The 24,749-nt window shown below is 47.7% G+C and overlaps 2 protein-coding genes and 1 long non-coding RNA gene across 4 annotated transcripts in view; 1 reads left to right on the top strand and 2 right to left on the bottom strand.

The window, feature by feature from the left end:
- Positions 1-2,794: 2,794 nt before the first annotated feature.
- tmem183a (transmembrane protein 183A) lies at positions 2,795-6,470 on the bottom strand. Of its 2 annotated transcripts, none has more exons than XM_029151937.3 (8): positions 6,256-6,470; positions 5,894-5,983; positions 5,633-5,803; positions 5,365-5,524; positions 4,981-5,161; positions 4,460-4,540; positions 4,216-4,371; positions 2,795-4,096 (listed from the first exon to the last, which is right to left on the bottom strand). In XM_029151937.3, exons 1-8 carry the CDS (start codon positions 6,317-6,319, stop codon positions 3,911-3,913), a joined length of 1,089 nt encoding a protein of 362 aa, XP_029007770.1. In that variant the 5' UTR covers positions 6,320-6,470; the 3' UTR covers positions 2,795-3,910. The 2 variants fall into 2 exon arrangements, with proteins under 2 accessions (XP_029007770.1, XP_029007771.1); XM_029151938.3 differs by having other exon boundaries at positions 4,216-4,368.
- Positions 6,471-7,423: 953 nt separating this feature from the next.
- ppfia4 (PTPRF interacting protein alpha 4) overlaps positions 7,424-24,749 on the top strand; it is a 35,982-nt gene continuing 18,656 nt past the window's right edge. Inside the window, 2 exon segments of the mRNA XM_055508895.1 lie at positions 7,424-7,777; positions 7,965-8,265. Of these exon segments, the coding sequence (XP_055364870.1) occupies positions 8,008-8,265 (258 nt within the window). The 5' untranslated portion in view covers positions 7,424-7,777; positions 7,965-8,007.
- Positions 21,868-22,999, bottom strand: LOC129604096 (uncharacterized). The gene is made up of 3 exons (XR_008694700.1): positions 22,885-22,999; positions 22,372-22,426; positions 21,868-22,203 (listed from the first exon to the last, which is right to left on the bottom strand). It is a non-coding gene; the product is annotated as an uncharacterized LOC129604096 (long non-coding RNA).

The following is a 24,749-nucleotide window of genomic DNA, read 5'->3' as shown; positions in this document are numbered from 1 at the left end:
GTAAAGGTCTGATCAGCCACATACCAACAGCTTTATCAGTGAATATTACCTAAACGCTATCTAGAGTGGATCAACATACACATACACTACTGTAAACCTACAGCACACTGTAGTCTGTTTGACAGGATTTAGTTAAGAGGCGTTCCTGTGATACAAACATGCCAAGTCGCACTTGACAACAATACAAGACATAATTGAATTAAATTGATTTTTTGATAAGTGATAGTAAAGCATTGCTGTGACAGTTGCAGCTCAACAGTGTGCTAATCCTGTTTTTTCCTCACTCCACTGTACAATGAAGACGTTTCCACCCGTGGTTTCACAGAAGTGAGATAAAAACACAACAAAGAAGCTAAATGAAGTTCAACCATGTCCAAAATTACCCTGAAAAGTGCATATCATGGTTCAAACACGTACTGAATCGCATGTAAAGACATTACGCGTCACCCAGAAACCTCAACCGCCAGTGTGGGAGAATGACATCCATGAGCATTTGCAGCTTCCTTACCGCATCCATTTACTGGCAGTGATTCAAATAAAAGCCAATTAAAGGGACATCCCATGAGCTGTGAACCGCGCTGTCCAACCATGATCACAGTTCACCCGTTGCTTTAGCTTCCGTGTGGCTTCTCATGATTGTGGTTCTCATACAATCAATTCTGATCGCTTACATCACATGTCATCACGTGCGAGTTTAATTACATGGCCGATCTTCTATTTATGGTTATTACCTTCATCGGGTGTCTCATTGTCACAGTGTTGCATAATACAACATGATCACCAGTGGATTTTAACATCTACTGACACATTTCTTAGAAATGCCTTAATAATGAAAGTAGCAAAGTCATCAGCAGACGCAGGAGAACAGAAAAAAAGAAACATTTTTTCATCAGTTTCACACAAACACATCTATTGAGACCTTTGTGCTCTGACCTGTGACCTTTACTGAAATCTCTGGAGAATTGTACAGAGGACCCCAGAGACCAGGCTGAGAGCTCAGAGGTCAGGGGATTCAGTCCAATGTCTAACACCTATAGTTCAAGGAGATGTGTAGGTCAGCCCACAGGCCTCAGTACAGTACAGTCAGTCCACTACTGTAAGTCACACTGTGTTGATTATGCTTGCTGCCACCAGCAGCATCACCACCTCCACTGAACCGTAAAGCTCAAAATAAATACATAGTGGAATAGTAAAATCATCAAAACCTCAGTGAAATATTTATGTCCGCATGGATTTATAAATAGTTGTGTGGCCTTGTCCAATATGTCACGTGTAACTGCTGGAACAATATATTGAAAATTACACTGCAGGGCACCAACAGGCAATGTATGTGGCACTCAACAACCACACGCTAATGATAAGGGCCAGGTGTGTAAATCAATCTTCAAAACAGTACAGTTTCCAGCAGTTTGTCACGATCTGAGTGGCGGCTGCTCTGGTTTGTACATTAGTCTGAGGTTTAACCCAGCAGGTACCAACACACAGGAAGCCACACACACACACACACACACACACACACACACACACACACACACACACACACACAAGTCTGTTTATTTCATATTAATAATGTGCCATTTTAACACGAAGATCACTGCTGAATCAGTGTCATACGCCGCTTTGTCGTCAGGTATGTGCTGTGTCTCACGCTTTCTGCTGGAGCTGGGACAATGGCGCACCAGCAGCTGTGAAACTGGCCGCCTGTGCGTAAAGTTCAAGAAGTCCCTTTCGACCGCACGCATACGCAGCTACTTGAAGGCGCGAGCTTGGGTAGAGTTCACTGAAGGGTAGCGGAGATCGCTACCCTTTAATTCCTAAGGACAAACATAAGTGACCCGCACTTCGCTTATGACGAAATAAATCCCAAAACGTCGCACGTCACGCGAACAGTGGGCGCCAAACGATCGTCGCGGGGCTAAAACGAGCGTCGTTGCGCCGCAATACGACTTATTCGAGCAACGGCGGAGAAATGTCGCTTACCCGCTCTGAAGGTCAGACGGAACGTAGAGAGGAGTCGGGCTCAGGTTCAGGAAAAGTGCGTGTCCGCGTCTCTCGCGCGCTCCGACAGCAGCCTGCCACGCGCCGCCAGCGGGAAAAGTCGAGCTGGAGAAGAGAAGTCGGTAATTTGTCTGTAACGCCACAGACGCCAACGCGGCGCGCAACCGCTGCCACTTCGGAGGCTAAATTGTTTTCGTTTTGCCCATCGAGATGTTGACACAACTCGGAGCCGCTTCGGTCACCTGTGCCGCCGCCGACGGCACTGCGTCAAGGGGGGTTGTGGGAAATGTAGTTTTCTCACATCCTCATCGGACGGATATTTTGAGACGGTGACGTGTTCTCATCTGACCTCGACGGGGGTTTTAGGAGGACCTCTGACCAAAAACGCCACTGAAAGGGGATTACTTTCAATGCTGATGCACCTCACTGGGCCTGAATTTAATTTGACCTGGTTCAATTCAGTCCTGAATCAAGTCTTTACTTCAATACTAAAACGTCTTATGTGTTAAATTGTAGAAAAGACTAAAATAGAAACTTTTACAGACCATATACCCTTGTTTGATCTGTTAGAACAGCATGTACAGGTACAGCATCATTCAGTTTTAAATGCACCCATATCAATAAAGACATGTAAAGCACGGTCCATGGTGTATTGTGCAGTTATTGTTGTTGCTAAGAAGCAGTTCTGTGCAGCACAAAGTGAGTAGTTCAAATTAGCTATTAACCTGTTCAACCACTAGAGGGAGGCAATGATTAATATGTAGTAAAACATTTCGAGACACCAGACTGGAGGCGGTTCTGTGGGCAGTTTTACTTTAATTTCAGCGCAGCAACTTCGTCTACCACATGATGAAACCAGACTGCCCCTAAAACAATCAACTTCTGCTAAAGGGAACAGCCACCCGTTCTCTGCTATGGGTACTATCATCAACATTTGGTTGGTAGAAGTATTACCTGTATGCCTTCACTTTTCCCCCCTCCCTTCAATACATGTAAAAGATCCAGCTACAATAAATCATCCTTAGTGGTGAATCCTCCACAATCATAATTAAGTATACTGAACTTTTATGATTCTACTCACATTCAATATACACTGGACATACACATTGGAATAGTTTGAGCCATTCAATGATTAAATTCTACAGGTGGCAGTAAGGTTTGGGGATTACATAAACAACAAGGAGACAAAAACAATGTTTTAGGCAGGAAGCAGTGTCCAAACCAGCAGATGACATCTGAGGCAAAATATTTCTTTGGCCTCTTCAGTGAAGAGCAGAGTCATTAATATTCGCATAATACTAAGTCAGACTGTCTTGACTTACATAGAAAAATATCCAATTTGACTTGCTTTCTGTAGCAACTTCTTAGAAGTAGAAACACACAATCTGTTAAATGGGTGTTTTCCATATAACAGACAAAACAAGTTGTTTTAGATGAGTAAGTTATCATAACATTCACTCTCTTATGTATAACTTGCACATATTTCATGGGCTTTAACAAAGACTGCTGAAGTCAAGAAGGGTGGAAAGAGAGTAGGGACTGCTACACTTACTAAATGAGTATTAGAGAATTTCTAAAAACAAAACAAACCCGGTCTCTTAAGTAACAATGTTCATTTGTGTCGATTCTGCATTAAAACTATTCAAGTGTCTGAAGACCAGAACAATGTATGCCCAGGGTTGTCTATGACAGTGGGGAAAAAAGGTTTCATAACCTATTTTCTGTCAGTAGCTGCTTGATTTCTGTTGCATCGTCTTTCTGAAATGTGAATGTGCAAACGGTATTGTTGAACAAAATCCCAGATTTGTCAAGAGTCATCCACTATCATTTTTCTTTTGGTGAGAGGGATAAAATAAAAGCACGGTTCTTGACAGAATGCCCTGATGCAGCAGAAACCGAGGGAGAAGGATTTCTAAGTGAGTGACACATAGGGGTACTGTGGATGCCACCAGTCCATGAGCCTCACACTGTGTACAGGATCCAACACAACCTGGGTCCCACCCTGATCGCCCCTCTTCTTTCCACGCTGGAGAGGCGAGTCCTGGAACACCAGGCGAACACGGTGGTGGCGCATATCTGTGCTGACGTTGATTGTGAACTATAAAAAAAACCCGGGGTTAGTGCAAAATCAGGGGGACATTAAAATTAAAACAGTAACACGTTACAAAAATACAATCTGGAGAAGTCAACAGACACTAAATACCATAGGGTACATACCAGAGTCAGTGTCATGCCCATGACCACAGGGGTGAAGATGAAGTTGAGGGTGGTGATCTGAAGTACATAGCAGTCAGAATCAGGGTTTTTGTGGACATCTTCATATTGTTTGGGCATATGCAAGGACTTTGCACAACCATTCTTTTTGGGTCCCTGCTGTGATGAACACAAAGAATATAATAACAGTAGGTGTTACCAAGTTTTTATTAGGAAATACAACTCTCTTTTGAAAATTAAATTTTACCTGTTTCACAAACTTGAAGCTGAACTCCCACAATCCCTCTGGTCGAGTTCCTGAGACTCTTTTGACCCAGAATAGTAAACACTGCAATACAAAAAATACCATTAAAGCCATTAAAAATATATATACAATGTATACAAAACTGTAATTTCTACTATCGAGACTGGATGGGATACCGGAAGTCATATATATTTATAAACATACACGCACATAGATTTTTATTAGAAACATGTATTTTCTTTTCTGTTTTCCTCAATAGCGGGTTGCATTTACAAGTATAGTCACAAAACAGGTTCACTTAGTCTGATTGTCAATTTAAAGCTATAGCGACAGAAGATACCACTATATATGTTTGACTACATTTCTGCTATGATGCTAAGACTTTAAATATAAAATATAAAAATATAAAAAGGCAAAAGCAATGTAGGGATGTGCTTATAAAATGTAATGCACCATGAGAACAGGAAACAGTCTTACATGCTTATAATTATACAGTAGCTATGGCAACTCATTTTTTTATTTACCTTGGAGTTTTGCAAGGTTGTAGGTGTGGATTCTGGCATGGCAGGAACTTTTGAGACACGCAAGCTGAACGGCTCATACAAGTGGAAAAGAGAGCGAATCACACGAGCCCGTAAACAATGCATCATATGAATAGAATCAGACTGGAGACGAAATGGCAGATCGACGTCGCTGCTGTAGTGTCTAAAGAAACAAACACAAACCACATGTAATATGCCATACAGCAAATTGTTTCACAAGAAATCCATTATAAGAAAATGTTGCTAACAAACACTGACGAAACATTAGGATGCACAGAACCCCTGGCACCCGATTCCAAAAAAGCAGAACTTCTGTTACATTACATTTCACAACAGACTACATAGTTCCTAATAAAGGAACCTCACCTTCTATACAGCCTGGTCCAAAAAACTGCAGTGCAGGTGACTGTCCAGGCATTTCTACAGATTAAAGCAAATGTGCACACATCCTCAGGACGAATATAGGAAGAGAGCAGTAACCAAATGTCCACTGGATACTCCTGCCCATCACTACTCTCACTGCATTCTGTGAAGGCAACACACACACATGGAAAAGAAAAGAAAACCTTTATGAGAAAAACTACACTTAAGTTGTTCATTCATAAATATGTTAGAGTAGAGACTACAATGATACCTTTTCTTCTCTTGTTTTTCTTCTTGGGTAGCACCTTAGTTTCATTCTCTCCATCTTCCTCGGGGTCTATGTCATCACTGCTGTCTAAAGTGTCTGTTTTGACTGTCATTGCAGAAGAGAGGACTTCCTCAACAATGCCCTGAGATGCTTCCAGGCCGCGGAGTAATTTTACTAGACAGATACAATGGGAATTTATGTAAGTTATGTGGGATCATGCCTGGCAGACAAGGAAAGTCAGGCTGAACAAGAACAGAGGTTCACCTTCTTTTTCAAGTGCATTGGCAACAGCCTTTTTCACCCTCCCTGACTTCACAACAGCTGGGTCAGCATCAGCATAGTCAGCAACAGACACTGTGAAAACGACATATGTTTTATGAATATTTCAGTTTTTGGAATAGTAGTATTCTGATGATTGCTTATTATTAGTAATGATGCACAACCCTTTCTGCTTAAGGGCTAAATTTATTCTTAACCCCTTTAGTAATCTTAGCTGTTATTTACTCTTGATAATAAGTTGCCAACATGGCTATATAATTTGCTTTCCACCTTTTAAAACCCAGCTAGTAAACAACACTTGTCAGGCTAACGTAGCATTAGCTTATCATTCCAACAGCGTAACCGACCTGATTCCGAACAAACGTCCCCCGCCCTGAATTTCAGCCGTTTTCTGTTTCCTTTCTTGGGCATATCGACACCAGTGGTTTACGGACGCTTAACGGAGCTGTGGGCCCTGCCATGTCTCTATGGCAAGCTGAGGTAGAGAGAAAAAAGGAAAAATGACAGAGAAATTGAAAAATGTTCCGCCAGGATCTTCAGCCATCATGGAATGACGTAACGCTGCAAGTCGCGCGAAAGTATCGCGATAGTTCACTCAGGTTGATGCTTCACTGCCCTCTGCCGGTAGGTGCGAGCAATTCAGGTTTCTGTAATTTCCCAGATTCTAGTGCTTCCATGCAACTCAACGATCACATAAAAACGTATTGTTATCCAAAAATCACCACGTCAAAGAGGACATGGACAAAAAACTAAATCACTATCACCTACATGTGGCCCATTTTATATTTATCTTAAAAAACTAGCATCCTAAAGAAGCTGTTATCAGGAGATGTCTTATATATAGGTATAGGTATAAAGATATAGGTATTCAAAAAACGTTTTAGCTAAAGCTGCTAAAAACGGGGAAATTAAACGTGTAATGCTAGAAATGCTGCATTTGGATATAATTAGAATGTTCGTGTGTATCTAATAAAGTGTCCAATTAGTGCATTCTTTATGTGGACTTCATTTGTGAACCTGCAGGGTGCGCTGCACACTGCCTGTGCAAAAGTGAACAACTTGCCTCCTTGTTGAAGCTGATGCTACTAGAAGGTGCATCATGTCTCAGGGGGTATCTGGTCACGAACGTGCTTACTGGTGCTGATGTGAGAAGTTAATTACATTTGAGCATTTAAGGGTCAAGTCTGTGCTAGTGTTTGCATCATTATATGAGTGTAAAACCATGATTAGTGTAGATGAGCTAAACGACCATCCGGCTAATTTAATTCTTCTGTTTCCATGCGCAGAACGCCTAAAGGCCTGATAGGTGAGTTTAATTTCCAGAACTGTGCTCCGGTGGTGGACAGCTGCGCGCGCGCGCGTGTGTGTGTGTGTGTGTGTGTGTGTGTGAGAGAGAGAGAGAGAGAGAGAGAGAGAGAGAGAGAGAGAGAGAGAGAGAGAGAGAGAGAGAGAGAGAGAGAGCGAGCGAGCGAGCGAGAGAGAGAGAGAGAGAGAGAGAGAGAGAAAGAGAGAGAGAGAGAGAGCGGCTGTTCGCACGGGAGGAGGACTGAGCGCCGGTTCGGTGGCGGCGTGAGGAGATGAAAGCGGATGCAGATAAGATTGGCTACGACTAAACGTCTCTCCGCGGGTAATTTCCCCGTGTTTTTATTTTCCTGCCAATGTATTATGATCTCCGTCGTGCTCGCGGACACCACCCCTGCAAACGCACCCGTCTGTCTCTGAGCTGTCAATCATATCACGCCGGGATTTCTACATGTGAGTGCGAGGCGCGCCGGGCAGGGCGGATCTGCTCACGGGGAGAAAAAGCGGAGCGGATGAATATGGATGGAAGGACGACCGTCATCTCAGCATTCCAATAACTCCGGTTCGGTAAGGCGGCGTGAAACTTGAGACCGCACGTTTGATGCGCTGGAAATGCAATGTAATGGCTGTGTCGCGCGTATCTACGGCAGCATAGCTTGCGCGTTGCTACGGGCGTCCACGGGCCCTCTACCACTGATTCCAAGTCGCTTTAGCGAGCTTGTAACGCACACGTTTGCCGTTCTAATCCCGCCAGCGCCACTGCCCCATAGCGTTGCCCAGACCACCGCGCAGGCAAGATGATGTGCGAGGTGATGCCGACCATCAGCGAGGGAGACTCGGCCGGTCCTCCGAGAGGCACCGGCGGCGTCCCGAACGGCTCGGACCAGGAGGCCAACTTCGAGCAGCTGATGGTGAACATGCTGGACGAGAGGGACAAGCTGCTGGAGTCCCTCAGGGAGACCCAGGAGACCCTCATCCAGTCCCAGACGAAGCTGCAGGGGGCGCTCCACGAAAGAGACGTGCTCCAGCGGCAGATCAACGCAGCGCTGCCTCAGGTGAGGAGCCGCCGGCCTGTGGACGCTGTGTGTGTGTGTGTGTGTGTGTGTGTGTGTGTGTGTGTGTGTGTGTGTGTGTGTGTGTGTGTGTGTGTGTGTGTGTGTGTGCGTGTATGGGGGGGGGGGCGTGTGCAGAGGCGGATCTGTCATTCTTAGCCTATGCGAGGCGACGGCCCTGCATTGGGTGATGAATCATCACCCAGGCGGAGCAGGCAGCTGTCCTGGAGCCTTGGACCTCCAAGAACCCTGACAGCTCCAGGCTTTAACCTACTTAATGTTCGTCCCATGGTTGGTGTTAACTTAATTGGGTTGTGGGCTGGAGTGATGCAACATTAAGACAGACATGTGGCTGTTTAACGTGGGTCCAGCCGCATCAAGCAGAGGAAAACACAGTAACACATCTGCCAGATGTGGGACGTTTTTAAGGCTTTGACACCTTTGCTGGAGATCTTACGGAGACGCTGCTTGTCCTGGAATTGCATGACATTGTGACAGACGGGGAGATATAAATGTCTAGGGTGAAAGGTTTATACTCACTTGAGAGTGTGGAGGTCTGGGGCCAGATTTGTCCCCAGAGGGCCTGCGCAGTGTCGCTACAGTGTGTGAACTGAAGCCGCCTCACCTTTGCATGTAGCTGCCAGTGGCCGTGCGTGAAAGGAGCCGCTGGCAAATTGGGATCAGCTTTGATGCTTGAAGCCTCCGCGCGCGTTCCGGTCCGAGAACCGGCGGTCCCGCGACACGCGAAGCCGCGCTGCCGCTGACCCTCTGCTCTAAATGCACGGCAGGGAGTCACAGCGCTGTGCTGGGGGAGCAGGAGAGAGAGCGAGCGAGCGAGCGAGAGAGAGAGAGCCACGCTGACGATGACAGTCTCGCTGCAGCCTCTTGAGAAGGAAACATGGCCGCCTGGTAGTGTACATGGCCATGGGCTGCTAGCCTCCGCACAGGCGCACATGCCAGCGTGCGTTTGCGTGAACGTGCGTGTACCAGGAGGAAAGAGTGGGAAGAGGCTGTCATGCTTGTTTTATAATCCTGCTCGCGTCAGTGTAATGTTTTATTCTAGAAATAATACAAGTATTAGTTATACTATCATGGACCTGAGGGACATTATGCAGATGTTCTGACTGGTGTGCACGCACATAAACTGGCTCCATCTCTCTCTCTCTCTCTCTCTCTCTCTCTCTCTCTCTCTCTCTCTCTCTCTCTCTCTCTCTCTCTCTCTCTCTCTCTCTCTTTAAAATGCCCCCCCCTCTCCACACACACACACGGCAGTGGTCATTTCCACATCAGGCATAGAGCGGCGGGATGACGCAACAGACAGTGGGTGAAGCAATACGGCGAAATGAGAAAATCTCAGTTGGGATTGATTTCAGTTCGGTCCTGCTCGGGCAAAGCGGAGGAGCGAGGAGGGCCTGACCCCCCCCCCCCCCCCCCCCCCCCCCCCCCCCCCCGATGCATCATCACCCGAAACTGCAGAGCGCATCACAAAGTGCAGTGACGGGGGGTGGGTAACTGATATCTCAAGTTTGGCTTTTATGAATATATTAGAAGAGTGTTGTAGCAGATGGCAGCGCTGCCAACACCACTATCCTATATATGCCAGTGGTAATTAGGCTGATTTGCCGCTACATGACCATAAATGGGGTGTTTATGCCCTCAACTACAACAATATCCCAGCTCTGGCTTGGCTCCTGCCGCCTCGTCTGTGCAGCCCTGCAGCCAGCAGCATCTACATGTGTGTTGCACGTGAGATGCGTGTGTGTGTGTGTGTGTGTGTGTGTGTGTGTGTGTGTGTGTGTGTGTGTGTGTGTGTGTGTGTGTGTGTGTGTGTGTGTGTGTGTGTGTTTTTCCTCTGAGGTGTAGACTGATGTATGAGTGTTGGCACAGCAGTGCAGCCTTTTTGCCCAAATGTGAGCACGCGTCTCGTTCCCCTCGCCTAATAAACATTTGTCATCTTCACCTACAAGGTGTGTTTGTGTGTTGTGATGCGTTCTGTAGGTTTTCTGGCGCCGTGGAACTGGTGTGACCCAGAACTGTCAGATCGTTGTCTCTCCACGTGCACGCACGCATGCACGCACAATGCACACACATACACACTGATGGGATTTAGCCTAACTCTGCCATCACAGCTAAAAGCCCGAACCTCACCTCAACCAAAAGAGCTCATTCTACCCTAAAACATGGTCTCAACACTCACACAGATGTTAAGACCAGCTCTATGTCTTCTACATTAAGAACGAACACGCTCAGACACACAAAGACACACACACACACACACACACACGCCGCTTTGTCGTCAGGTATGTGCTGTGTGATTGGTATTCTGAATTCACTTTCTCCAGCATTGAAAAAAACAGGCGAAACCTACACGACCTTGATGTTGGCATCAGTGTTTGTAGGAATACTTGCTCTGGCAGCGCCGTCCAAACGGAGCTGCGTTGCTATTTTATCACACACACACGCGCACGCACACACGCACACACACACAGACTAGGATGGATATGTTCATTAGCTACAGAGAATAGAGTCTCAGATTAACATGTCAGCCCATTACGGTGCATAATGCTTCTAATACAGTCCTCAGAGATGGGCCTGTCCATAGGCAAATTAGGTTTTAAACACACACACACACAGACCCGTGCATGCTTCCACATACACACACACATCACGCCCATTCCTCTATAGTGAGATTAAAACTGTTTAGATCCTGTCAAAAGTGTGTGTGTGTGTGTGTGTGTGTGTGTGTGTGTGTGTGTGTGTGTGTGTGTGTGCGTGCGTGTGTGTGTGTGTGTGTGTGTGTGTGTGTGTGCACAAACCAAGCAGATCACTGTACTGTCAGGTAGTAATTTGGTCCTAGCAAGAGGTGTGCGTCTAGAAGAGATCTGGTTAAAAAAGGCTGTTTGTTTCCCACTAAGGCTGATTGTGATCACGTTTCCCACACATTTAGAGTACAAACAAATGTTAATGTAATGTTGGTTACGACAAAGCCACTTCCTCCCGGTGGTTAAAACTCATTGAACATGTGTAAAAAGTGAGCTTTCATTGTCTCTGTTTCACCGGCCGCCACTCAAAGCAAATGACGGTGATGCACTGTCACGCGTGAGATTACAGCGTAGCAACAGTCGCCGGTCCACTGTTTTCAAACAGGTGACGCTCCTTTATGTGACGCTCACGCGGTTTTGGCGCGAGTGTGTGCACGCGTTCCGAGATGTTTGGACACCTGTTGCAGTCAGACACAACACTGGCTATTCCTATAGGCATGTACACACACACACACACACACACACACACACACACACACACACACACACACACACACACACACAGCGTGTTGTGTGTGACCTCACACGTTCACTGACTTTTTATAGCCGTGGCTTTTGCTGACACACACACACAGGGCTTGTGTAGATGCATCCTCCAAGCGTCCGTTAGATGCGTTTGAATATTAGTCTTGCGATAATGAGTGTCTCCGCCTCTCCCTGCATACCCATAATCCTTATACGGGTACAGTGGTCGATGAGTGAGTGAGTGTGAGATCATTAGTCTGGGCATTTTGGCGGCAGCTTAAGCTTGCTGACTTAACGTGGTTCCTCATCGTAACCTTGTGCGGCGTCTGTAACATAGGTGGTCGCACCACCGGCCTCACCAGTTGTTGATGCTCAGCCCAATAAACGACCAGAGCAATGGATCATAGACCTTAATCAACCCCAGTGCTGCAATCAATCAATCAATCAATCAATATATAGGTGTAGTATACCTATTATATGGTAATGGTTGAGTAGACTAATGCAGCACGGGGTATTTCACTCCACTTGAACTGGGGCCAACAGAAGTACTTGGTACTCAGCCATCACAGCTACTGTACCAGAGGTGCGTTTTGCTTACACACCTTACTGTGTAGAGGGAAGGAAGACGAGCTACATAGCTACATGCCCCCCCCCCCTGCAGCATTTGGAGGTGGCCTGAGCTTATCTTGACAAATGCACATTCAGCAAGGCACAAACACAGCCCCTACCCACACACACACACACACACACACACACACACACACACACACACACACACACACACACACACACACACACACGCTCACTGTGTTTTTTTAAATGTCAGCAGGCACCGTCTTCATGTCGTCCCGAGTCTGTGTGTTCGTATGTGCGTGAGGGACATGCCCATGGCCACGGCTGCTTTTTGCTTATGCATGGGTGGCTGAGGCAGCTTTCTGTGCAATAATAGAGGAATGTTAAGGGGGTGAGGGGGGTGTGTGTGTGGGGGGCGGGGGGGTCGGTTGAAAATTTACTACATCTCATTGGTTTGATACTGGAGCCTCAATCGTACGCCGCGTGTTATGTAAGCGCCAAATACTGGAATTTGGGTTGATGTGAAGGAAAGTGGAGCATGAAGTGAGCAGCTGAATGTCACCAAGGAGCAGCAAGAGGCAGCGAGAGGTAACGGGCCAGGAATCGGCTCGTGCCGTTACACTCAGCACAGCGAACCTTCTCTTATCTGTTTTGTTCATGCCCTTGGTTATATTCTACGTGTTTACATCTGGGCAGATCATTATCTGAGTGGGCCTGTCACACCAGCCTGACATCAAAGATCTGGAGGCAGCTGAGCCCAAGCATCGCTTCACGTGGCTGCATCTGGGCCAGGAACTAGGACGTAACGCTAAATTCAATAATAAATATAAGCTATTTCCAAAAGTCTGCCCGTAACATAATAACATAACATAATAGAGAAGGAGATAAACCAAAATGAGCCCAGAAAAGAGTCCAATCTTCAGCATATGCACCGTCAAGCAGCTGCCTGCGCTCACACTCCTCTCACTGTGTCTGATTTTTAACGTCTCTCCTCGTCCTGCTGCATCTTGACAGGTTCGCATCACCTGTCGGTCTCCTTTCACCCAATCTGCAGCTTCGTGACCACGTGGCCCGGCCTCGGCTCGGGCGGAACCGGAGGCTTTAATCGGGTCAACCTGACCCCGGTGCACAGCGCGTTGGGCCCCCGAGCACTAATGGGTTATTAGTGTGCAAGGCTGGAACCCCGGTTCCCGGCCACAGCGTATCGGTGCTCCCTCTCTGGGAGCATCCGTCCTTCGCTCCCTCCGTCCCTCTGCCAGTGCCATCTGGCTCTCAGCACCCGGCACATTTAGCTCAGCCAGGCGCCAATTTGTCCCCCTGGCTTCCAGAGAGAGAGAGAGCCGGACGAGGGAAAGTGGGAAACAGAGGCAGATATGTAACAATAGAGTAAGAACAGACATTAAAAAGTCGGTAGAGAGGCAGAATCAAGCGTACCTGATGGTCCCCAGCAGCGAGGAACAAGGACCCGAGCACAGTGGGTTGTGTGTGTCTGAGCTCCCGTTCCCTGGCAATAAGAGCAGAGTGATTGGAGCTGCAGGACCACCGGAGGGGGAGGTGAAAGTAATGAACGATGGGAGGGAGAGGAACGAGGGAACGAGAAAGAGGAGGAGCAGCAGAGGGATGTGAGATGAAGTTTTCCAGCCAGCAGTGAGGCCCAGAGTGGCCCTGCCATGTCTAACAACTGCACTATTGGAACTCTGTCAGTTCACCTTTTCCTCCAGCAACGTCCTCGCAGAAGTGGAGAAGATAAAGCGTCGGTGGGCGGAAAAGGGCGAGGAAGCTGCACAGGGGGTTGTGGGGATGTTATGAACTTCAGACGTCCAGACAATACACACATGCAGCCACTCTGCCAATAGCACAGACACACACACACACACACACGCACGCACGCACGCACGCACGCACGCACGCACGCACGCACGCACGCACGCACGCACGCACGCACGCACGCACGCACACATGCAGCCACTCTGCCAAAAGAACGCATGCACACGCACGCACACACACACACACACACACACACACACACACACACACACACACACACACACACACACACAGGGGCACGTCTTCTAGACCCCAGTCCTTTTCCCAGCGAGAGACTTAAACAGCAGCGGCGAAGGCGGCGGCGGCGGCGGCAGAAGCTAAGTCCCCGACTGGACCCTTAAAGGGATTTAAAGAACTTCAAAATGTTTCATCTGCGCCGTGAAATACAGCTTGTCAGTGTCTCACAACATAGCACACACCCCCCGCTGCTGACTGTCAGTAACAGCTCACACACACACACACACACACACACACACACACACAGATCTAAGTGGTGGAGCCAGTGAAATGCAGGGTTCTGAGGGTGCAGTGGCAGAACGTATGTTGTGCAGCTAATAGCTCGTTGCATGTTTTGCACGTATATCATCTGCACACATGCTTATTTGTTTATTAATTTGTCTTGTGGGACTCTTAAAATATCTATATATAAATGCAAGAATGCAATTTTTTCTTCTTCTTGGATGTAAGCGTAGGCAACAACTTGATAAATCCACTCACTGGATTTGTCCACCCAAAGCAGCGTTAATTGATTATTCTGTCCACTGGAAGGCAGCGAGCTGTCAACGCCGCATTGACAGCTGACAGCAATGTGATAAGGCATGTTAGCAAACAGCTGACCAGCTCCAGTGGGAGTAGTGTTACTGGACGGCCGGTTATTCACACTCCATTGTCCTCTGATAAATCTCCTGTCTCTCCATAAACAATAACCTCGTTAAGTTAGGGTTCGACATGAACCACGTGAATCTGGCTTTAATTACGCGGTCCCTAAAAGCTTCATGTGATGAATTGCATGGAGCCAGCGCTTCCTGGGACCGCTGGGCTCATGGTGCCCGTCACATCCATCAACGCACACGTTACCTGTGTGTGAACCAGATGGAACCAGCTCAGGGCACCAACATGCCCTCTAGTAGCTAATAAGCTAACAAGATATTTTTGGTGCGTCTCCACACAGCTCCCAGTTCGCCTCGTCTTCGTATTAAAATCAAGGCCCGTTTATTCAGCACCGCCGCCCACGCGCCTCCGTTTTATCCATCCACGTCCGGCTCCATTCACAGACACGCGGGACGGGACGGACGCTCGAGCTCCAGCCCTGTTGCGCTCACGTAATCAGGTTCAGTGTCTTCCGTAAAGCAGCAGGAGCGGTTCTTTACGGTCGCATCCGCACCTCGCATGCGCGGCCGCACGCCGTTCGGTTCATCCCTGTTTTCTCTTTCCCGTCTTATCGGCGGTGGCGGCTTTGGGCACGTGTGCTGAGAGGTCTATTAGTTAGCTATCGCTCCGCCAGATAAAGCTCCACATCTCTCCGCCTGCTCACTGTACTTGGCTCTGGAAACACGCGGCGGGAGCACAGCAGCAGGCGTCTCATCGTGGGGCACAAGTCTTCACATTCTGTTCTTTTACACCTTCTTGACTCACCTTGGCTTAAATTAGCTTATTAAAACTAGCCTCGTGCTCCAGTGACCAGTGTTATTGTGGAGCATCTGATTGTAGCATGACTGGCCTGGGTGGCTCCGTATGAATACTGGATTCCCAGGCACAGCCTCAGACTCTGATCTCCATAGGCAGCTGTGTCTGTCAGTTAATGAAGGTCAGTGAGCTTCGTGGTGGCCCATTAGCGTATTGGGGGCTGTGACGCTGCCTGAGCATCACTCACACTTAGCTGCGTTGGTCTCCGTGCGCCGCTGCCGCCTCTGACTCTCAGCTCCGCCGTCCGACTGCTCCTTGACTCTCTGGCGCTGCGTTTAATGATACGGTTGGCTGTTTCGTGGGTCCTTGACTTTTTACAGCGTTCTGGTTGCACGTGGACGGTTTAGTTAAGTGTAAATGTCCTGGGGTGCGTGCGATTGGACGTGGCCTAGTTCTGGATGACAATAATCAGACACTTGTAGACTTTCTGTTTGTGTCAGTGGATGGGACTGAGTGTGTGTGTGGTCATTTTATTTGCAACCCTTGTAAACTATGGCCATGTAGCATGTGCAGTAATGGGCGTGTAGTTCTCCCTGTGGTCAAGTGAATGCAACCCCCCCCCCTTTAATTACGTGTGGTGCTGCAGTAAGACAGTGAGAGCAGCAATTAAAACAATGTGGATGTGCTCCTTGTAGATGCTCAGCAAACGTGGAAGTGCCTGTAGTTGTGTCACCTAAAGGTCACATGATGCTCCACAGTGTGCATCAGGCAGCGCCATCTCCCCCCCCCCTCCTCCCACTTCCTCCTTCCTCCATGCTCCGGTATTCCTCTCCATCCTCCGCCTCTCCGGTTTCAGCCCCATATTTTTGTCATTGTGATCTGTTCACTCTGTGCCTCCTCCTATCTGATCCTGCCTTTCCTCCCTGCGTGCCTCGGTGTCCCAGCTCTCTTTCAACTCTTCTCTTTCATCCACACTGTATATGCATGTATGTGATGGGTATTCTGCACAGTTATGTTCCACCGCCTACTGTAAGTTCTCTGTCACATGAACAATGCACTTGCTCTTGATTGGCAAACCTCCATAAACAGCTGCCTGAAACTTTCCACACGGGCTGATTCAGAGCAACTGTCTCACCCCAGGGATTTCCTCCACAGCTCAGCAAGCAGGAGTTCATTCTTCATTTCACTCATTAGGATTGACTAATTACTAAACATGTTATTTATTTCCAGAGAGGTGCGGAGTCGAGATGCTTTTAGGAGCTGATGCCATTGTTTTTGGGGAATTTATATCTTAAATGTGTGAGTGCTCGCCAGATCACCATTCATCCAGTATCTTTTGGTTAATTTATTTTTAATTGCATCATTTGGCAAAAGTCATTTCGAATTCCCTCCCAAACACAAATGACATTTCATCCCTGCAGTTGTTGTCACACACAAACACCACACACCCCCCTGTGGGAATACATCACACATCCAGTTGGCTCTTGTTTAATGCTGACCCAGTGGAATATATGTTCCTTCCTCCAGTGCCCCCCACCCCCCCACCTAAAGGGCTCGGCGCCAGGCCTACAATCACCCACATAAATGCAACATATACTCTGCAGTCCTGCTGTCTTTTCTCTAAATGTACCTGCTCATACCTGCTTTAGCCTCTGTGTGCTGTGTGTGCTGTGTGTGTGTGTGTGTGTGTGTGTGTGTGTGTGTGTGTGTGTGTGTGTGTGTGTGTGTGTGTGTGTGTGTGTGTGTGTGTGTGTGCATGTTTGCTCACGTGCAGACTCAGGATTTTCTCTTTCTTCCCCACTTCTCAAAGCCCTGCACATTCAGTCTCCATGGAAACGGGGGGAGGGTTACAGAGAATACGATGTTGACTTCCTGACACCGTCTGTCCCACGGGACACCAACTGTCAGCAACTCGGCATGTACGCCTATCCATGTGCATGTGTGAGCGCTTCGGCACGTTCTTCACTGTGCGATTAGCGCTTCTTTGGATCCAAATCCAAGCTGTCTCGAGTCACCTATTTGAAAAAACGCCTTTATGTGTAAGGTTTGTGTGTTTGCTGGCGTGTAGAGCCTCAACCTTGATGGCTGCTTCTGATTAGCTGCCAAATCTCAGTGTGTTAGTAGGTCTGGCTGAAGGACTGAGCGGAGGAATTCCCCGTTCACTGGACGGGATCGTGAAAACAGTGATAGACCTGCTGAAGCTTGCCTAGAAAGTAAACAGGTGTTTTATATTTTTTCTTAATAGTGCGTGGAATTTAAAAGTTCTAGAAGGGAACATGTGTCAGATCCTGTAACAGCATCAGGTTTTGTTGATTTCACATTTCAGATACATGTTGGTGATTTTCTTTGCATGCATAGAGTCAGAACCTTTGCACCCTAAAGCTCAAATATATACTGAAATACAGGATATCTGCCTTTATTTATTAACCTGAATTCACAGGAGACAAAGAGCCAAACACAGTGAGAGTCAGTGTATGCGTGTGAAGGGTAAAGGGACATTCATTCTAGTTTTCAGGATCACTGGGAGCTGGAGCCAACCCAGCTGGGTGAGAGGCAGGTGAGACCACAGCTACTGACCTGTTTTCATTAAATAAAAAATGTTTAATTGTCCTGTTTTCTCTGATAATTGGAATAATTAGTTTCAATTATTTTAAAGGCTCACCAATTATTTGTATCTGAGCAGTCTGAGCACTGGAAATCCTGCACTTACCAAATTGCTAATTGCTAGCTTATTAACTTTTTTAGTTTTGTTCCACTAGCATTCACGACTTTCCACCTCATCCACTAGTTCCTCATCATCCCAATGTTCAAGTGACCTCTACGGTTATTAAAGATGGAGACGCGTCTCGTCAAACCCTCCCTCCCAAAACGTCCAGCACAGGGAGTCAAGGTGGTGGAAGAACGAAAAGGCGCATGGAGGACAGGGATGGTTCACGCAACATCTGTGCGCTCTGCACGCCTGCCTGCCACACCCAGAGCTGGATGAAGAGCGGGCCTTGGCACAACAGCTGCATGTGTGTGTCGGCTAGAGGTGTGCCAGGATGACATCATACAGTAGCTCGCCGAGGTCTACTGCAGGCGCATGGCACCTACAATATTTATAGACCTACAAAACAGATGAGCTCACTCAGTCACTCCGTGTGACTGGCTTCACTTCACCCACACAAACACACGCGAAGACTCACAAAGAGCAACGATGTGGCAGAGGAGTTACTCACGCAATCAGAGCCACTCCCACTCACAGAAGCCTTTATAGGGCCCAGAGACAGTGGTGCATGAATGTTAACAGCAATATATGTGATATATAGAGTAGTAGGAAATCACATGCGGACACTGTGACATCAAAAGTGTGTGTTCTGTGTGGAAATAAGCTGCCGCTGTGTGAGTCATAAGGAGAGGCAGCGGTGCTGTGTGAGGGATTAAACCGATGGGAAAATAAAGGACTGCAACAGTAACTGCACATAGTCGTGCACATAAACACAACATAGGCTCAAGCGCGGGAACCGAATGACCTTGTTCCTCCGAAACATGTGCATAACATAGACAGAGGATTTAAATCCTCACGTGCCAAAAATAAACAAAATCATTTCTTGGTAGAGCGAGTGCTGGGCAGCAGTGCAGCAGCAAAGCATGATTGAGAGTGACACTGTGTGTCTGTGTGCGTGTGCAATCGAGTGACTGAGCGAACGAGCACGTGAGGTTAAGTTTCAAGGCTGGAGAGCCTCCGAAAGGAAAATCACATTTCATAAATAAATCAGCCGGGGTGGAAGCACACACGCACACACAAACACACACACACACACACACACACACACACACACACACACACACACACACACACACACACACACACACACACACACACCAAAAACGAGTCGTGCATACTTCATATGGCCGTCACAGAGGGGGACATTTATAAAGAGCTTTGTCGTGTTGTGCTTCGCTGCCGTGTCTGTGTGTAGGTATAGTGGTATATTTGTGTGCTCATGCTCTTAAGCTTTTGGCTCAGCTTTTTGTGTCCCATTGTTCAGACCTTTATTTGAAGCAGGACAAATGTTCATCGATGAGGAGAGACTGAAACACAACATGCAATGAGGTCTGACGGTTTGGGAAAGGTCTGCTGGAGGTTAAAGTGTGTGTGTGTGTGTGTGTGTGTGTGTGTGTGTGTGTGTGTGTGTGTGTGTGTGTGTGTGTGTGTGTGTGTGTGTGTGTGTGTGTGTGCGTGTGTTGAGCTATGAAAAGAAAAGTCATGTATTTTAGGAACTTGCTGGAGAGAAAGTCATTCACACTACAACACATTCTCTGCTCCTCTCCCCCCTTTCATTCCCTACGTCTCCCTGTCTTGACTGTCCCAAGCTACAGTCATGATGATGATGATGATGATGATGATGATGATGATGATGATGATGATGATGATGACGATGATGATGATGGTGACGATAAATGAGGGATTGGTGGTTAAGTACCTCAGAACTCCTGAGTTGTTGTGTAATGTACGTTGTTGGCCGATAGAAGGACGAGCCTTGATTCGATGGAAGAAAGGGGAGGGTCTCACCAGCAGCAGAGCTTTTGATTTCAGCCCCAACGTCTGTGCTTCTGTCCATGTGTTTGTCTGTCTAAGATGGACAGAGGCTGCAGAGGAAGGACAGGGCCCCAGTGTGACGCCTCCCTCCCAGGCACCATGTCATTACAGTTACAGTTATTGTGACCGTGGACACACACGCACGCACACACACACACACACACACACACACACACACAAACACACACAGTGGTGTAGCATTACATCCTGCCATTGCAGTTTGCGCCCTGTGAAGGGCAAGAGCAGCGTTCCTGACCTCCACGAACACACAACACCTACGCTGCTCATTACTCACCGCCGTCTCAGCTCCACGAGGGTTCGGGAAGACTTGAGATAATTGGACGTTCTGCTGGTTTTTATCCTCGGAGCAGTTTATTGAATGTGAAGATTAATATTAATAGCGCTGTGTTTGATTCCTCTTCTGCTTTCCTCTAGAACCACGATACACTTTCATCTGCAAAACAGAGCAGCTGGGAAGGACTGAGTGAGGCTTTTTGTTGTCTCTGGAGTATATGTGTGTTAGTTTTATGTAGTTTCGGTGAATGAGTCAGTGTGTTTGTGTATAATAACTATGTATACATTAAAATAAATCAGCCAGACTTTGATTAAATCTGAATATGTGTGCCTCATATTAATTAAGTATAGCTCCTATCTAGGCATTATCTTTTAAATGAATTCTTCTGAGTTTCATAGACGTGAGAATTAAATATATATAATAAGTAGAAAAACATTTGCCCATAACAAACTAGGCGTAGTTTAATATTCCGACTTGGATCTAGTATTGCATCTTGCCTTTGCAATGGTTCTGTGCATGGAGGCGGCTTAAGGCTTGTAGCAGTAGCAGACATCTCTGTGAGCTGACCAGGAGCTTAAGGAGGACACAGCGAAGGAGACGTGGAGGGAGGTACTGTAAGCCACGCGCTGCAGCTGCGCGAGAGAGGCAGCGCTGACACAGGTGCTTTAAGGTGAGGTAATGACAGATGCGTGTTGAAATTATTTGGTTTGTCCTGGTCTGAGCTGGCGTCACTCTTTTCTGAAACAAAAACTAGTGACAGTGGGATGGGGGAGAGTGGGGTGAGGAATGAGGGAGGGAGGGGGTTTGCCCTCTGCTCCATGTTACCCCATGATGTAAAATGGCTGCCCTCTGTCGAGAGGAAAGGTTCGGCCGAGATTAGCAACGCTTGAGAAACATACGGGAGGCGAAGTGCGAGGAAAAGCAAAGGAACAAAAAAAAAAAAAAAAAGAGGACGAGAGCGCGAGCACGGCAAAGCTGGAGTGGATGGAGTGTGAGAGAAGTAATCAAGTGTACTTAGGCAGCGGCGAGAGGAGATAGACTGAGGTGGGGAAGCAGAGAGCAAGCGGAGGGAGGCTAAAGATGAAGGAGTCAGGGCTCTCGCTCCCGTGACTCCTTCCATGAGAAAATACTCCCTCCATGTGTGTGTGTGTGTGTGTGTGTGTGTGTGTGTGCTCCTACTCATGTCAGGGATGAGACGTTGGCTCTGTACATGATCTAATACTGTTTTTTCCGCTCCTCCTTCTCCACAATCACACATTTGCACATTTTGAAATCATTATGAAATCATTACCACCTTAAACCAACCTGAACCCGTCTTTCTGCACTAAAACGCGTCGACCTGCACCCTCACGTGCGTTCGTGCCCATTTATGCGCGTATCCCATTGCTGCTCGTTTGAGGCGAGTACCGAGCGCCGCCAGCAGGAGTCTCTGTCTCATCACTAACCCAGATGGCAGCAGTGACCGCTGGGCTCGGCCGCTCAGTGGAGGTAACTCCGTGGCTCCTTCCTGCAGGAAGCTCCTCGTGCGCAGCCACTGAGCCACTTCCTGATGCGCGGAACCGCGTTCGTCTCTCCGTTTCACTCTCTCCCTCCCGTGGTTGTTGCCTTGACGACCAGGTGCGAGCCAGTGGGCCTCCGGACTGGAGCCGCCGGCCTGTTTCCCGTTTCCAGGTCCACGCGCCGCCACTCCCAGCAGTTACGGTGACCGATGAGGATTTTTGAGGATCTTGTGCTGATTGAAAGCTGAGCCGCTGAAAGGTTGATCCCAGGGAGCGGCGAGGCACAAGTGGGTTGATGATTAATGAGCGGACAAACAGGGGAGGAATGCAGAATAAAATGGGTCATTCAGATCCGCTCAAACTAATTAGACTCATACCGTAATCATGAAGGCATCCAACTGTAATGCATCTCTTACGCACCGTGCTAAGCTAATTTTAGCAGACAGCAGACTCCAGCTCCCAGTAAACCTTGAACCTGAAGTCCAAACAGGCAAATATGAGTCTACACAACATCGCTTCTCTGTCCACTTCTGGCTCTATGTTGATTTTAAAGATATTTACACAGGACAGATTTAAATGTAAACCATTAGCTGCACAGCCGTCTCTGTATTCCTCGACGTTTCATTAGGTGTAATTAGGGGCTGAAATCGTGTAAACACACATCACAAGCCTATAAAAACAGCAACGGGTGGAAATGAGAAGCGGCGCGGGCTAATTAATAACGAGATGAAAATATAAAGTGAGCCAAATAATGCAGGAGATGAAGATGAATGTTTCAAAAGCAGCTCAGGCAAAGACTCAGTGTGGCTCAAGAACCAGGAAGCCTCTGATCTACAGTCACAATATCACAAAAGAGACTTTCACTCATATGTCACTAAAATCGCATGTCACAATAAGGAAATGTGGATGAAACACACTTCTGTACAAACGCACCCGAGCAGGTCTGTGTCCAGACGAGCAACGGCGCAGGCTGCCATTTATAAAGAGCAGGAGCTGCAGGAAAATGGGTCCGCTGAATTTGGTGAGTAAGCGGCGGCTGGAGTTTTTATTAGGAGGAAATAGAGCGTTTAATTTCATGCTAATTCTTGGCGCTAGTTCCAAATGTGAGCTAAAACACGGCCTGCGAGTCCCGCGGGCGTCGTGTGTGTGTGAGAGCGGCGGAGAACAGGTGGCCGGGGCCTCCAGCGCTCCCTGTCTAAGCCCCGCCTCGCCCCCCCTCTATCAGCTGATCGCTGCCCTCCTCCTCCTCCTCCTCCTCCTCCTCCTCTGTTATTTCTGTCTCATTTTGATTTTCCCTCTGATCAGAATCATACGTGTTTACATCACCCCCCCACCCCCCTGTCCAGCCCATCCTTCTTATCTCTCTCTCCGTCCCTGAACTTCATCTGTTCTCCTCTCTCACTCTCTCTCTCTCTCCCCCCCCGCTCCCCCCCCCCCCCGTTCTCAGCTGCCTCTTGTCCCAGTCTGTAGTTAGAGCAGGCTGACTAGCAGAGTGCCGTTGTCCCAGAGGAGGGCAGAGGGAGAGCAGCACAGGAATCTCATCCGGGCTCAGTGTCGTCCAGGATTCAGAGGAGGCGATCCCCGTTTGGCCTCACTTCCTCTCCACCCTCTGCCGCGCTCTTTTTTTTTTTATGGGGTGCCTGTTAAAGGGATCTGATATGTTTAGGCTTTGCCATGAACCCAACAGTGAAGATCCACCTTCAGAATGGGACCCACTTTAACACCTACATGTACCAGGTAGGGAGCTCGTCACCTGTATGGATTGTGGATGTTAGCGGTGAATGATGGCCGTCGGCTCAAATAGCTCTTTCTGCAGTATCCACACGCCTGGATATTGATTTCAGCACTGATGACTCTTTTCTAGGACTGAGATATGGCCTCCCCTCCACAGCTTTACCCCCCCCCCCCCCCCTCCCCCTCTCTCTCTCTTTTCACCACAGTGGCTCAATCAGACTGAGCAAGAGGGATGACAGTGATGCAAATTGCATATTGGTTTAGCAATAAGGAAAAAACTGTACATCTGCTAATTGTTCAAGAAAAATAAGATTAATAAGAAATTCTCTCCATCGTTGCTGAGCTTGTTTCACTCTCAAAGTAGGTGAGAGACAGACTCTACTGGTGCACAACAAAAACACTTTGTGTTTCTCTCCTCATCCAAGCACAGGACGTATCACCCTCTCACCAGTCTCTTTCTTTGTCCCCTTTTCTATTTGATGCAGGGTTTTGTTATGCTTTAATAAAGAAATTTGGGAACCACGAATGGATGCTATTCTGGGCCGGGCCTTCGATGTGCACGGTTCCATGACAGTTGGAAACTCGCAGGGAACCGACACCTCTGTCTGTGCTGAACCATAAGAAAATGATATTGGGAGAAAACAGCTATCGGGCGATTAAAGGATCGTTCACACGCGTGTTCTGAGGGTTTATTCAAATCCCCGAAAGTGTTTGAGACACTGTTATATGTCTGTGTCTTCTGGATTTCACACTGTTTTCTAAGCAAATCCTGTGAAGGTGGAGGGATTTACTGAGTGGTGTTTACACAGAGCGTGTTTGCTGTTCCGGCATCAGCGTTACAGGAGTGACTCCAGAGCTGCCATCACCCCTCAGTGCGTCTCCCCGATCATTATGCACGGATCTAATTTTACCACATCTGCCTCGGTCGTCAAGCACAGTCAAGTAGTGCTTTCCAGGCTTTTGCACGAAGGGATCCTTTTAAAAACTTTGCAGTCAGAGCTCCAGTCGGGGTGGAGATCTGTCGAGTGCTGCAGTCAGGTGCTTCTGTGCCTGCGTCGCGCACG

Source organism: Betta splendens, chromosome 5, assembly GCF_900634795.4.
Source record: "Betta splendens chromosome 5, fBetSpl5.4, whole genome shotgun sequence".
Taxonomy (NCBI): Eukaryota; Metazoa; Chordata; class Actinopteri; order Anabantiformes; family Osphronemidae; genus Betta; species Betta splendens.
This window is presented reverse-complemented; position numbering and strand designations above follow the sequence as displayed.

Excerpts from the sequence above, each read along its gene's own strand:
- tmem183a (XM_029151937.3), bottom strand. The coding sequence starts at position 6,319 with ATGCCCAAGAAAGGAAACAGAAAACGGCTGAAATTCAGGGCGGGGGAC. Across the intron at positions 5,804-5,893 it reads CAATGCACTTGAAAAAGAAG|TAAAATTACTCCGCGGCCTG; the intron begins GTGAACCTCTGT and ends GTATCTGTCTAG. Across the intron at positions 4,097-4,215 it reads TGGGCATGACACTGACTCTG|TTCACAATCAACGTCAGCAC; the intron begins GTATGTACCCTA and ends TTTTTTTTATAG.